Raw genomic sequence first — 15,963 nt, 5'->3', positions numbered from 1 at the left:
AGCCAAAGGCTCTCTAATACTTTTCTTTTTAAAAAAATTTGTTAATTTATTATTATTTTTCTGTTCAAGAGATATTTTCCTCTCAGGAAATACCCAGCTTACTTATTTTTGTCTAGAGGATGATCTAAATTATTTTGGTTTGATGTGGTTTTGTTGTTGCTGCATTATTTGCTTGCTTGCTTGCTTGCTTGCTTGTTTGTTGCCTGCAATACTGGGATTTAAACTTGGCCTGACATTTGCTTGAGCCACACTTCCTTTACTTCAATTACATGATATAAATTTTATATTTCAACAGAAGGATAACATGGAGAGATAGTATTCCTTACCAGAAAAATACTGAAACCTTTTTAACTAATTGACTAAAAAACAAATAATAAGCAGTAGTGCTTATAAGCTAGATTATGTACATTAAGTCTGCAAAAAAATTTTATATTGATATATCTACATACAGTACATAGATATTGCTGTTATTTGAACTAGAAAAGACTCACCACAATTAATAAAATTTTCTTTTAAAGGATCACACATGGGTTTGGTTTGGTTTTATGTTGGTACTAGGGCTTGAGCTCAGTCAGGGCCTGGGAGCTGTCTCTTAGTTTCTTTGATCAAGGCTAATGCTCTACCATTTGAGACACAGCTCTACTATCAGGTCTTTGGTGGTTAATGTCTCATAGACTTTCTTGCCTGGATTATGTTCAAGCTGTGATCCTTATATCTCAGCCTCCTGGGTATCTGTGATTACAGTTGTAAGTCAACAGTACCCAGCTGGGATCATATACTTTTAAAACTGAAACAGGGAATCAGATGTGATGGCATGTACCGGGACTAAGGCAAGAAGGTCACATGAACCCACAAATTTGAGAATAGCCTTAGCAGTATATGGAAATACTCTCTCAAAAGAAAAAAGAAAGAAATAGGAATTGATGTATTATGAGCCAAGAGTTTAAATGTAATCATTCAGGATAATGTGGTAATTTTGAATAGTTTTTACTCTTTTATGTCTGAGTATCAGAAGATATAAGTTAATTTCTAAGCAGTATTAATTATGTTATTAAATAAAATAAATAAGGCTATATATAAATAAAATTAAAATATATAAATTACTCAACTACATAACACTATGGTATCAGAGAGAGGTTTTTGGATAAAAGTAAGAAAATAGTTTGACTTTCAAATGCATTCTGATTATTTTTGTAGCTAAGTTACCATCTTCACCTTGTGTTCCTGAAAGTAATGTAAAACATTTGCATTCCAGAGCTTAAGAGAATCAGGGAAAAACTGGTTCAGGATTTTACAGTATCCTTTGGAGGCTGATTAGTTGAGAGTAGACCATAGTGGTAAGTTTTTTATTGGAAATTAAAATAGAGGGTAACTGCATGGCTACTTTAGATTGATCAGTTGGAAATACCCTTTTGGAAATGTGAACTTTAAGCTAACATCTGAGATATAAGAAGGAACAAGAAAATTTTAAAATCAGGCAAAGCATTCCAGGCCAAGGCAAACAACTGACTGAGCCTGGGTGGTTTATTTGTTTTTTTCAGGCTATCTAAACAAACTGCTATCACTTTGATCTGACTCTGCTTCACTACACTGATCTTCACAATACATTGGATCTTTCCCTCAGATCCAATATAATTCTTCAGAAACCAACTGGGGACCATACAATTCAGTTTATTATATTTTTTAAAGAAATCATTGCATTGCTCTTTAGATTATGGTGTGAAATGAAATAAAAGAGGTAGTAGACTGGTCTTTATTTGGTCTCCAGCACTTTAGGCAAAGCAGAACTGAGCCTTTGGGAAGATCTTTCCCTTACCGAAGCTGGTAGAAGCTACTGTTGGAAGTTCAAAGATATGTAGCAAATTGTAGGGGAATCCCCAGCTGTGGCAGGGCACAAGCTCTAGCTTTTGCAGAAGACTAAAGGTTGACACAAAAGGCTTTGTAAAGGCAACTTTTTTTGGGGGGGGTCCGGTCGTGGGGCCTGAACTCTGGGCCTGGGTGCTGTCCCTCAGCTCTTCAGCTCAAGGCTAGCGCTCTACCACTTGAGCCACAGCGCCACTTCCGGCTTTTTTTCTTTTTGCTTATGTGGTGCTGAGGAATCGAACCCAGGGCTTTAGGCATGCAAGGCAAGAGCCACCTTTCCAGCCCTGAAAGCAACATTTTTTGTTTGTTTGCCAGTCCTGGGGCTTGAAATCTGGACATGGGCACTGTCCCTGAGCTGCTTTTTGCTCAAGGTTAGCATTCTACCACTTGAGCCATAATACCACTTCTGGCTTTTTGGAGTAGTTTATTGAAGATGAGTCTCATGGACCTTTCTGCCTGGGCTGGCTTTGAACCAAAACCTTCAGATCTTAGCCTCCTGAGTTGTTAGAATTATAGGCATGATCCACCAGTGCCCAGCTAGGTTTAAACTTCTTTACAGTTGAGTTTTCAACATGGTCCAGTTTAGTGTTTTGACCTTTATGTCAAAATTCAGAATCTTAGAAAACAAAGATGTAGCTGTAAAAGAAATCTGTCAAAACTTTGGCTTAACTTGACCAAATAATACACTTAATTACAATATACTAAAGATTTCAGTTTCACAGCATGAATGTTTGAATTAGAATTTGAAGACAAGTTTTAAAATAACAAAATGTATATTTCATAAAAGCCTGTTTGCTGAAGTTTGTACCTTCACTTAAATGTTATATAAAGAAAACACTTTGGGCTGGGAAGGTGGCCCAGTGGTAGAGTGCTCGCCTTGCATGCATGAGGCCCTGGATTCGATTCCTCAGCACCACATAAGCAGAAAAAGCCGGAAGTAGAGCACTAGCCTTGAGCTGAAGAGCGGAAGGACAGAGGTCAGGCCCCACAACTGGCAGAAAAAAGAAAAAAGAAAACACTTTGTGAAATGTTCATTATAGGAAATGCATGTTAAAGCAACTTCTATTTCTAAGTAGCTTAAGTCTTAACTTCTAGAATCCTGAGGTAGTTAGGCCAGGTAAGATCTTGCCTACTGTTCTAATTCCTTGGAAGATAGAGATCAGAAAATTGTGGATATAAGTTAGAGAGATTTCATCTTAACAAATAACCTGGGCATAGTTGTAAACAACTCTAATCACAACACAATCTTAATCATAGCTGTGCAAGAGGTGTAGGTAGAAGGATCGTAGTCTACAGCCAGTCTGATCAAGAAGCATGAAACCCTATCTGAAAAATAATGTAAAAAGGAAAATGAGCTGGGATGTGGCTCATGTGATAAAGCATCTGTCTGGCAAGTGTGATTCCCCAATTTCAAACTTAATAACTGCCCTCCCCACAAATAAATAAATAAATCCTGAAGTAGAACCTGACTGGACATAGCCACTTGATGAGTATTTCAGCTCTATTTCTGGAGTTAGACAAGCTATATGAATTATATCTGTTTACTTATTAGCTGTTGATTCTCAGTATTTTTGGACAGGTGTACTTTATTTGTATATGTCCTCTGCTTTCTTATTACCAGAACTAGTCTTGCTCATCTTCATCTTGAATTTCAGAAGAGACATGATATTATTATTATTCATTTTGAATATTCACAGTTTAAGAAACTATCTTGAATTGTATTTTATTGTTGCTTTATTTGTTTAATCTCTAGAACTCTTCCTCTTGGGTACTGTACAACTTGGCTTCATTTTACTGGAGAATAAAAAATGAACCATATCAGGTAGTGGAATGTGCCATGCGAGCTCTTCACTTCTCTTCCAGGTAAAATTCTTCTCTGCACTTCCAGACTTTCCATAGTCCCTAGAACTGTTAAAGATCAATACAGAAGAAACAGCCTTGCATAATACTCTCACTTATTCAGAACAAATCACAGAGGTTAAAAGTGACAGTTCTATAATAATACTGATCATTTCCATTGAGAAAAAACATATATGTAATACAGATATCTGTGATTCTCTTGCAATGTGAGTGCAAGGACTTTAACTTTAGAGTAGGTGCCATTAATTTTGAAATGAAGCATGCTCAGCTTACTTTCTCTACCTTATTTGCACATGCTAATAAGCTTAGTAAATGTCATTTTTCCTCAACAAGTGATATTAGTAGTACATAACTATGGAACACATGTCTCTTTCTAACATCTACTTGCATTTTCCCTCTTTCAGGCACAATAAAGATGTTGCCCTGGTCAATCTGGCAAATGTCCTGCACAGAGCACACTTCTCTGCTGATGCTGCTGTTGTGATTCATGCGGCCCTGGATGACAGCGACTTCTTCACCAGCTACTACACACTGGGCAATATTTATGCAGTAAATACTACTTGCTATTTCATGAGCCAAAGCACTTTACTTTCTAGACCTTTTTGTTCTTTTCTGTCTGTAGAAGTTTTCTTTTTTCCAATGGAAATGTAAGTAGGGAGTGAGAAAAAAAAAACACCAAAAAACCTTAACACAAAATTGCATATTAAGGTCCTAGCCTCTTAACAACAACAACAACAACAATCATAATTAAATTGATACAAATTTTAAATTGTAGAATGTACTTTAAAGATATCAGTGCTATCTTCCCTATGGCATGCCTTTATATTATGTGGACTCAGTCACTGGTCAAAATAATTTTCATGGCAGAGTGAGATACAGATGTGATTTTATAAATCACTAGGGATTTTGTACAGATGCAACCAGCCATGGCTGATGTTTCCTCATTTTTGTGTACATGTATATGTGTGTTTGTTTTTGTCTCTTCAGATGCTTGGGGAGTACAACCACTCAGTGCTCTGTTATGACCACGCTTTGCAGGCAAAACCTGGGTTTGAACAAGCAATAAAAAGGAAGCATGCTGTCCTCTGTCAACAAAAACTTGAGCAAAAATTGGAGGCTCAACATAGGTAACTGAAAGAAAAATGTTTCACTTAAGCATATGCTCCATGGACCATTAGATTAGATAAGGATGACATCACTGTTAAGTCACATTGTCATGAGAATTAAAAAAGAAAACTCCATACTGTTCCTTTTCTCTAAATACAGGTGGTCTGGCACAGTCCATTGAGAACATTTGCAGTAGTGTTGTGGTCAGTCTAGATCTTCACCATTTTGACCATCCATTACTCTCATGAAGCTGTGGAACACAGATTAATGTTGTTTGTATTTTTGTGGTGGAACTGGGGATTAAACTCAGGGACTCATGCTTGTTAGTCAGATCGTGTACCACCTGAGCGTTGCCCCCAGCCCTTTTAGTTTGTTTTTTTAGATAAGAGTCTCATGCTTTTGCCTAAGCTGATCTTCCTCCTATCTACACCACCATACATCTAGAGCCAAGAAAAGACTTCTACATCTAAGCTTTCTTCTAAAAAAATAACATTTATTTAAATCACTCTTGAATTTATAATATAGGCTGTACACTAAAGATTGTTATAATGGAAAAACAGAAGCTTGTTCTTTTTAAGTAGATTTTAAGTAGATTTTTTAAGTAGGATTTTAAAGTTCTTTTTCTGGTATGAAAAACTATTAAGATCTCTTCAGCGAACACTGAATGAATTGAAAGAGTACCAGAAGCAGCATGACCACTACTTGAGACAACAAGAGATCCTAGAAAAACACAAGCTGATTCAGGAAGAGCAAATCTTAAGAAATATCATCCATGAGACTCAGATGGCAAAAGAGGCACAGTTAGGTAAGTAAAGGCTCCCAACTAATTGAAGGCATACCAGCAAATTAAATTACTTTCATAACTCTCATGCAGCCTTATAGCAGTATAAAGTTGTGTTTATGACTTTCCTAGTTCTTTTTTTAGGGGGGAAGGGAAGGGGGCCTGGTCGTGGGGCCTGAACTCTGGGCCTGGGCGCTGTCCCTCAGCTCTTCAGCTCAAGGCTAGTGCTCTACCACTTGATCCACAGCGCCACTTCTGGCTTTTTTCTTTTTTTGCTTATGTGTTGCTGAGGAATCGAACCCAGGGCCTCAAGCATTCAAGGCAAGCACTCTAGCACTGAGCCACCTTCCCAGCCACTTTCCTAGTTCTTAAAATTTAAATTCATCATGCTAAGTATTGCAAGAGACCTGGGGAGCTCAGCTCTCCAGCTCAAGGCTAGCGCTCTACCACTTGAGCCACAGTGCCACTTCTGGCTTTTTTCCTTTTTTGCTTATGTGGTGCTGAGGAATCGAACCCAGGGCCTCATGCATGCAAGGCAAGCACTCTAGCACTGAGCCACTTTCCCAGCCCCTTTCCTAGTTCTTAAAATTTAGATTCATCATGCTAAGTATTGCAAGAGACCTGGGGAGCTGATTTGGCTGATTCTTCCTATACACATTTTGAAATTAAAAGCAAGTCTTAGATTCTAAGAGTTCTGTGTTTCTCCAGTTTTAAAATTCATATCAGCCTCTTAAAAATCATGTTAAAATACTAATTAGACTGTCACTGTTGGCTCAAACCTGTAATCCCAGGAGGCTAGGATGTGAGGATCTCAGTTCAAAGCCAGCCCAAGCAGGCAAATCCAAGAGACTCTTTATTTCCAGTTAACTACCAAAAATTTAGAACTAGAGGCATGGCTCAAGTGGTACAGTCCCCACCTTGAGTGAAAAAGCCAAGAGAGAACACAAGGACTTAAGTTTAGGTCTCAGTACTGGCATTAAAAAAAAAATGTAAATTTTTTTAAAAATGTAAATTTTGATTCTGGAAATTTGACATGGGACCTGATGTTCTGCCTTCCTAACAAGCTCCCAGGTGACAAATGTTGCTCCCTGCTTAAATATTGCACTTTGTGTAACAAGGCCTCACAGTAAGCAAACACAAGCCAGACATGCCATAGAAACAACCTATACATACTCTGGTTAACACTAGCAAAATAAACTTCCTTTATTTGTTTATTTCTTGTTCCCTTAAGAACAAACACTTTCAGAAGTAAGATTTAAGACTGTAATTTGTCTCAGACAGGATTCTCAACATAGATCAATGGATTAGTTGCAAGGGGTTCTCAGAACTATATATAGAATTGTTTATGTACAGTTTTTTTTTCTGGAGAAAAGTAAATATAGCTTTTATTAAAACTCAGCTGGGCACTGGTAGCTCACACTTGTAATCCTAGCTACTCAGGAGGCTGAGATTTGAGGATCATGGTTCAAAGCCAGCCTGGGCAGGAAAGTCCATGAGACGCATCTCTAATAAACCACCAGAAAACCAGAAGTGGTGCTGTGGCTCAAGTGGTAGAGCTCTAGCTTTGAGCTGAAGAGCTGAGGGACAGTGCTCAGGCCCAGAGTTCAGGACTGACAAAAAAAAAAAAAAAAAGAACTCTTACGAGCTGGGCACTGGTGGTTTACACCTATAAGTCTAGCTACTCAGTAGAGATCTGAGGATCACAGTTTGACACCAACTGAAGCAGAAAAGCCTATGAGATTCTTAACTCCAATTAACTACCCAAAAAAGCTGGAAGTGGATCTGCAGCTCAAGAAACAACACCTAGGCTCTGAATTCAAGCCCCAGGACTGGCAGTGGGAGGGGGAAGAATATGTACAAGCCAGTTGCCTCACCTATAATACTCAGGAGGCTGAGGTCTTTGGCCATTCAAAGCCAACCTGGGCAGGAGAGTCTGAGATTCTTGTTTCCAGTTCACCACCAGAAATCTGGAAGTGGGGCTGCAGGAAAATGTCCAGAGTCTTAAAACTGTGCCATCAGTTGGCTGTACAGTCAGAGATTTCAGTGATCAGGTAGTAGAGAGTCCTTGGGTGTTTTGTTTTGTTTTGTTCTTTTTCTGTGCTGGTACTGGAACTTGAACTTGGATTCGTGTTTTCACTTGGCTTTTTTACTCAAAGCTGGAGCTCTACCACTTGAGCTGCACTTTTTGTTGATTAGTGTGATATAAGAATTGAATAAAGTTTCCTGTCCAGTCTGCCTTTGGACTGAGATCCTCAGATCTCAGCTTCCTGGTAACTAGCATTACAGATGTGAGCCACCAACCCCTACTGATTACTTGTTTTATAATTGGAGAAACTGGGAAGTTTTTTGGAATTATTCCAGGTACCCTTGAATAAGTACTCTGATAGATTCTGAGGGATATAGAACTGAATGGCTTAGACTGTGAAAAACATAGGTTATTGCTGACCTTGCTTATATTTGTGTAACTTCTTTTTTATACCAGGAAACCATCAGATTTGCCGTCTGGTCAATCAGCAGCACAGTTTACATTGCCAGTGGGACCAGCCTGTGCGCTATCATCGAGGAGATATTTTTGAAAATGTGGACTATGTTCAGGTGTCTTTATTTTCTTTTTTTTCCTAATCTAATTAGCTTTTGCATATTTGAGAATAATAGCACATTTTACTGCTTTGATTTTTATGTATTAGTTCACTGAAACTTATGGCTGTCATTTAAAGTTTTTATCATTTTGAGTGTTTTGTTAGTGAAGTCAGATTTTGTTGTGAGTATTCAACTATTCCATGTGTTTCCCAAAGTATGCATGTATTTGCTTCTTTTCTACTTTACCCTAGGAGCTAGAATTGGGCTGTTACTACTATTCCTTCAAAGCTTTTACCTCCACTCTTAATCTGCGAGTTAAACCTATTTATAAAATATGAGAACTATCTCTGTCCTGGAATCATCAATCCATTTAGGTTACCTTACCAAAACAACAGCAAGAAAAACAGAAGTGGTACTGTGGCTCAAGTGGTAGAGCACTAGCCTTGAGCTGAAGAGCTGAAGGACTGAGTTCATGCCCAGAGTTCAAGCCCCACGACAAAAAAATGCTTTCTTAATCTTCTTTGCTTCTACTAACAGCACACAAATTTTATAGCATCATACTCATTTTAGTCTAGACCAAGGAGGGAAATATTAAACCAAATCTCTTAATTAGTTAACCATTAAACCTAAAAGAGACTGAATCATACAGGAGAAGTAAAGGGCCAGGAAAGCAAGCCATGTTCTTTTCAATGACAATGTTGCTTGCATATCCATGGAAAACTACTGGTATGGCCTAGTTCTTTCTAAAATTTTGTATAGCACATGTAATTTTTTTTTTTGTCAGTCCTGGGGTTTGAACTCTGGGCTTGGGCGTTGTCCCTGCGCTCTTCAGCTTAAGGCAAGTGCTCTACCGCTTGAGCCACAGCCCCACTTCCAGTTTTCTGGTGGTTTGTTGGAGATAAGAGTCTCATGGACTTTCCTGCCCAGGCTGGCTTTGAACTGCGATCCTCAGATCTCAGCCTTGTAGAGTAGCTAGGATTACAGGTGTGAGCCAACAGCGCCCAGCTAGCACATATAATTTTTATTGGTTTATATTAGTTATAGGGGGGATTTCATTGTTAAATCTCCACATATTTATACTGCATTCCAACCAATTTTAATCCATCATACTCCCTGTGTTCTTCCCTCTAAGAAATAGCATCTCCAAAAACTTTTTTTCCCATTATATTTAACCCACTTTGGATAGTTTTTAGTCTTCTTTATCCTCTCCCCAAAAGACTCCCCTCTTACTAGTCCCCACCCACCTACAGTCTATTTCTCTTCCCTCCCAACCCTTATTGATCATCAGATTTTTTTAGTTTCTTCATGTTGTTCTCATGTATACTTGTGATGTATTACACAATTACCTGTTTTCTTTTTCCATTCTCCTCTCTCCTCCTGAGTAGTCTTTTGGTTTGATACACATTCTGTGGTTAACCATCTAATTGTGTGTATAGGTATTTATACTTATGTGCATGTCCATGAGTATAAATAAATGTCTTATTGGTCTAGCTTCCATATATAAGTGAAAATATATGCTACTTTGTTTTTGAGCTTTATTTGTATTGCTCAGTATGCTGTCCTCTAGTTGTATCCATTCACCTGCAAATGACATGATTTCATTTTTTCTAATAGCTATGTAATATCCCATGATGTATATGTATACCATAATTGCTTTATCCATTCATCTGTTGTTGGGCACATTCCATCATTTGGCTATTATGAACAGTATTGCAATGAACATGGCTGTGAAGATGTCTTTCTGGAATATTGATTACTCTCCCTCACGTATATGTCTGATTTTTTAATTAATGAATTTAATTAATTTCTGATTTTCCTCTAATTGTGATTATCTAATAGCATTTTTAGTTAAATTCTAACTCAAATAGAAAAATGGCTTTCTGTGCCAGTGTTATAAGTATATGTGCACAAATCATAATTCCTATTCATTTGCAATTGCATTGAACTTTATTTCCTAGTTTGGTGAAGATTCATCCACCTCCAGTATGATGTCGGTGAACTTTGATGTTCCAGCAAATCAGAGTGACAACAGTGATTCCATCTTGTCTTCTCCTGTAGCCCATTCTGTTCTCTGGATCTGGGGCCAGGACTCTGATGCATACAGGGTAAGTGTATTCAGGATGATGAATGAGTTTTCTCCCACAGACAAGATCTCTTTAAGCAGTGGCTCCAAAACCCAGTAATTATGATGATTTGTATCATATTTATTAAATGGAAGACATTCCACTAGGTAGTAGATGAAAAAGATGGAGGCTCTCCCTTGAATTCTTCATCACATGCAGTGATAGAAACTCTGATTTCAGAAGTGGTGCTTTGGCTTAAGTGGTAAGAGTGCTTACCTTGAGCTGAAGAGTGCAGGGACAGGGCCCAGGCCCAGAGTTCACGCCCTATGACCACCAAAAAAAAAAAACCTTAAAAAAATTTCATAGCATGGAAGAAACTCTGATTTCATTTCATAGCCTTGTACTCTTCAGTGTAAGTACAAACTTTTAACAAGTATTTAAACTTGTTGTAATAGTATGCTTTTATATATATAACTTCTTGTCTTTCTTTCATTGAAGAACTCACATTATCTCACAACTGAACTCATTTCACAACTATGTATTAGTATAATGCTAGGAATAAAGTAGTAAAGTGTCTTACCCTTCTGGAGCTTACATTCTAGTGGAAGATGCGTATAATAAGCAAGCAAGTTGATAAATCCCCATTTCTAGGCCAGCTATGAAAAAGTCATATGTTAGCTGATGGCAGTAAAGAAGTATGAAGACAAAAGCAGTGTATTTGTTTATTCACTATTAAATTTTCAGAATTTATTTATCCTAACAGTTAATTTAGCAATTCTATTTAACTATTTATTATATAAACTCAAATTTGGTAGCTTCAGGGTATAAGTTTAGTAAGCCTCCTATATTTAGAAAAATGAGAATTTTATAAATCAAACAATTGTTAAACATAAGTATATGTATACTTTCAAGTGTCAGTCATAAACTACATCTCCAGTTACCTTAAACAAAAGAAAATCTGTCTTTTATTATGGGACATGTGGAGATAGGCTAACTTCAGGTTTGATTGACTGGCTCAGTAATGTTCCCAGTGACTCATTTCTTTACTTGTCTTCATTCTGTCATGTGCAGTATTGGTTTCATATGAAAACTTGTTTTCCTCATGTCACACAGTGACATCTGGTAGCAACTGGAGTGATAAATAACATTTGTTTTTCTCTCTAGATATCTCAAGTGCATTTCTCCTTGTATCTCAATGACTTAAAAGGGCTAGGCTTTCCTAAGCTTTAACCAATCTGGTTAAGTGGGTGGAACAACCACTTTAGACTTAGATTCTGCAGTAGAAGGAATATTACAGTATTTACATTTATCACATAGTATATACCACAGTATCTACATTTATAGTAGTAAATTTCCGTACCATTATCAAGATGACATTTGGCATCTTGAAATAGTGAATCTAGAGTAATCTCTGAGAAGTTCTGTTTCTTCTTCAGGACAAACAGCATGTTCTGTGGCCTAAAAGAGCAGATTGTACAGAAAGCTACCCTCGAGTCCCTGTTGGCGGAGAATTGCCAACGTATTTTCTGCCTCCAGAGAACAAAGGACTCAGGCAAGTGCTGATGGATTTAGCAAAGCACCTGATTCTGCATGATTGTCATCTGACAGTTCTTTGAGAGCACCAGCCTTGGACTTAAAAGGTTAAGTTTTTATCTTGAACTCACCCAAATTTTGAAAATATGAATCTTGTTCCTTTTTCTTACGCCAGGATCCACGAACTCAGCAGTGATGATTATTCTTCAGAAGAAGAGGCCCAAACCCCTGACTGTTCCATAACTGACTTCAGAAAAAGCCACACTCTGTCCTACTTAGTCAAAGAATTAGAGGTCCGCATGGATCTGAAAGCCAAAATACCAGATGACCATGCACGAAAAGTAAGGCTCACTTAGGCTGGTGTTTATTGCCGTCCAGTATGGGTGACTTCAGAAGCCTCTTAGGTAGAACAGAACTTTGAAGGAAGGGAGTCAGTTAGCTTTAAGTCTATGAAACTGAAAGACAGAGTTAAAGAATTGCTGAAATGATTGAAAAGTCAGTTGTACTATTAAAGGAGTGCCAAGAAGTGTTCCTTAGCACTGCTTACATTCATAGACCACCTGAATACTACTTACTAAATAACTCAGAGGGCTTAGAAGATGAGTAACAGAGAACTCTCTCTTAACCTGTCTGTCTACCAGAGGCCACTCTGATCCCTGCATTTTAGCCTTGAGTCCTCTGGCAAATACAAGTTTATATAATGTGAAAGCTTGAAAGTTCTATTTCCCTGGCTTTATCAACCCTGCTTTTGTCTTTCATTCGATCCTTAGGAATCTGTATCAATTTGATAACTATTTTGCAAAGTTGTGAATGAGTTTTTTATGTTATTTTCTTTCATTTCTGTTGTTTTATATGGCCAGCAATGTGTTACTACGGATTATAGATTTCTATATTTGATAATATCCTGTAGATAGAAAGGAAATAATTAGCTTTTTGTTGAAAAAACAGACCATCACAACCACCTTTTTAAAACTTAACTGCAAAACCAGCAGTTACTACTTACATTCAGCACACATTTACTGAGGCAGGAAAATATCTTCCAGGTACGTTTTAGTGCTTGAAATAAAAGACAAATAGGCTATGGCCTTTGTTTTAGATTTCCTCACAGTTACATAAGCACTATGAGGAAATGAAGTAGGTTAATTGGGGATCTGGTGCATTCCAGTTAGGCAAGATAGCAGATTCTTAACATAATTAGATATTACATGTTGTCTTTGAATAATTTTTCACTGTATTTTTGGCTCTTAGGTGGACTTTGATCAGATACAGCAAATTCATGCTATGTGTGTGTGTCTATATTGTATCTTTTTAACTTTCTTAGTTAAAGGAAAATATGATTGTAAATAGCTATTCAAAGAAGTTTTTCCTGAAGAGCCAAGTTAAGGCCATTATCTATAGAAATTCCTTTTAAATACTTTTCTTGTTCTTTTCAGTTGAATGTCTTTCTTTTGATGTTTTCAGATTTTACTTTCCCGTATTAATAACTATACTGTCCCAGAGGAAGAAATTGGGTCTTTCTTATTTCATGCTATTAACAAGGTAAGTTGTTTTCTTTGAACATCTGAAACTTAGATGCTTACTAATTATAATTAAATGCTAAAATATACTTGCTAAAGATACAATTTAAACAAGTACTGTAATTTTTTAACTAACTGAGGTATTTGGGTTTTTTTCAGCCAAATGCTCCTGTCTGGCTAATACTCAATGAAGCTGGACTATACTGGAGAGCAGTGGGAAATAGCACTTTTGCTATTGCCTGTCTTCAGAGGGCTTTGAACTTAGCTCCACTTCAATACCAGGACATTCCTCTTGTCAACTTGGCCAACCTTTTGATTCACTATGGCCTTCACCTTGATGCTACAAAGCTGCTACTTCAAGCTTTGGCCATCAATAGCTCCGAGGTGAGGATTTTTATGCATTTTTTTTTATAGCTCCATATTGTTACATAGAATAACTGTTTTATAGTACAATTTGTGATTTCCTATATTTTAAGAATAAAAATGTGTTTTTATTTTGATTTGTCCTTTTTAAATTTTAAATGAGTGAAATTTAGAATTATACAGTTAACTTTTTTCAGAACTTAATTTAAATAACAAAGACACGACTGTAAAAAGGTAATTGCTACTGTCTTACATCAGTCTGAAACACCCAGTTCTTTTTTAATGATAGTTAATTCTTTACTAATTAATAATTCATTTATTTGTCATTATTCATAAATAAACAGGTAATAAAGACAACATTCATTAGTTTGGTTAAATCCTTAAGAGTTCAGAGAATCTACTCACCTTCAATCTCACCTAAAATATTATCCCTGTCTAGAAAAGCCAGTCTTCTGATAGGAAGCTTCCTAGGGTCAGCTCTGGTACTTGGGGATTTTGTTGTTGTTGTTTTATTTTTGCTCAAGGCTAGCACTCTACCACCACTTCTGGCTTTTTCTGATATGGTCATACTAAGGAATTGAACCCAGGGCTTCATGAATGTTAGGCAGGCACTCTACCACTAAGCCACATTCCCAGCCCTGCTACTTGGGTTTTAACACCATCTTTTGGTACTCCAGTGTTCCAGTGTTTGGCTGAACAGTATAAAGAGCTCTGTGTTCATCATACTATTCATTCTAGCACACAAACACACTGCTTAATATTGTACTATTTATAGATCTATAGAGATATTTACACCATCCAAACCAAGCACAGTTTAAAAGGTGTTTTGATAAGAGTAAGTAGGCAGGTAAATATTCATATCTTGGACCTCCCACATGCAGTCAGACAGTAGAGTTATATCAGTACTTTGTGACTGTCTATACTTCCTAACTTTAGAGATATCATTTCTCTCTATTTTTTGTCTAATTTTAGCATCTCTGAAATTATGGTACACACTATAATTTTGTCCTATTAACTTTAATATTTAAGAGTATCATTATCATTATAATACATATCATTATAATACATAGTTAAGTTAATCTTACTTAATAATACCTAAATATGCTTTATACTTAGAGAAACCTTTTGAAGAAGTATGCATGAACAGTTAGATTTATTTAAGATAACCCCAATACAGATTTTTTTTAAGATTGAGAAGAAAATATTAGTAGTAGAATGCTAGCCTTGAGCCAAAGAGGCTTAGGAATAGCACCCAAGCCCTGAATTCCAGCCCCACCAACCACCACTACCACCACCACCACCACCAACTCTCTCTCTCTCTATATATATATGTATATATATACATATATATGTATGATATATATGTATGTATGTATATGTGTGTGTATATATATACATACATACATATATATCACACATATGTATACATACACACACACACATATATATATACATACACACACACTCACACACACACACACACATATAGCCTCTTAAGAGTTTCCTTTGGAATATATACACAAGTTTACAACTGGATTTTGTTTTGGGGGGATAGGTCAGTCGTAGGGCTTGAACTTAGGGCCTGGGCACGGTCCCAGAGCTCTTTTGCTCAAGGCTAACACTTTACCACTGTGAGCCACACCTCCACTTCCAGTTTTCTAGTGGTTAATTGGATATAAGAGTCTCAGTTTCCTGCCCAGGCTGGCTTTGAAACACAATCTTCAGATCCCAGCCTCCTGAGTGGCTAGGATTATAGGTCTGAGCCACCAGCACCTGGCTTACAACTAGATTTTAAGCAAATGTTTATTATCACAGGAAGTTGCCAGTAAGTACATATTTATCCAATCTTACTGTGTGTCAGGTACTGGTATAGTGAGAACCAATGACATATATGTCATTTGGGACATGGAGGGCTCACACAGGCTGCATTTCTTTAGAACACTTCCTATGGTTGGTTCACTTTCTACTGCTACCAGCTAAGGCACTTAGGCAATGTCTTTCTGAATCCAAAAGAGCTCTCGAAGATTAGTTGCCTTTTCATGTTTTAAAATCTTTATTAAAATTTTAAATTATCAAATATTGTGGTACTGCATTAAGAATAAAAGGTAAGGCAATGGTGGATCAGGATAGATAACCCTCCCCCCTCCAAAAAAATACTTCAACCAGTGCCCTTTCTCCAGCTACCAACTTTTTTTTTATGATTTTTTTTTATTGTGAAAATACTGTACAGAGGGGTTACAATTACATGGGCAAGATAATGAGTACATTGCTTATCAAGCATTGTAGCCTCCTCCTT

At 37.1% G+C, this 15,963-nt stretch overlaps 1 protein-coding gene across 3 annotated transcripts in view; it reads left to right on the top strand.

Annotated features, from left to right (window-relative positions):
• Ttc17 (tetratricopeptide repeat domain 17) overlaps window positions 1–15,963 on the top strand; it is a 79,761-nt gene that overhangs the window by 23,345 nt on the left and 40,453 nt on the right. For all 3 annotated transcript variants that reach the window (XM_013030022.1, XM_013030023.1, XM_013030024.1), the window contains exons 6-15: window positions 3,617–3,726; window positions 4,128–4,272; window positions 4,711–4,850; window positions 5,475–5,635; window positions 8,094–8,206; window positions 10,150–10,296; window positions 11,691–11,806; window positions 11,963–12,128; window positions 13,249–13,326; window positions 13,464–13,688. In XM_013030022.1, coding sequence (XP_012885476.1) covers window positions 3,617–3,726; window positions 4,128–4,272; window positions 4,711–4,850; window positions 5,475–5,635; window positions 8,094–8,206; window positions 10,150–10,296; window positions 11,691–11,806; window positions 11,963–12,128; window positions 13,249–13,326; window positions 13,464–13,688 — 1,401 coding nt within the window. The remainder of the gene's footprint in view (window positions 1–3,616; window positions 3,727–4,127; window positions 4,273–4,710; window positions 4,851–5,474; window positions 5,636–8,093; window positions 8,207–10,149; window positions 10,297–11,690; window positions 11,807–11,962; window positions 12,129–13,248; window positions 13,327–13,463; window positions 13,689–15,963) is intronic.

This window comes from Dipodomys ordii, unplaced genomic scaffold (assembly GCF_000151885.1).
Source record: "Dipodomys ordii isolate 6190 unplaced genomic scaffold, Dord_2.0 Scaffold125, whole genome shotgun sequence".
NCBI lineage: Eukaryota > Metazoa > Chordata > Mammalia > Rodentia > Heteromyidae > Dipodomys > Dipodomys ordii.
The sequence above is the reverse complement of the archived record's forward strand: the minus strand, read 5'-3'. Positions and strand labels throughout refer to the sequence as shown.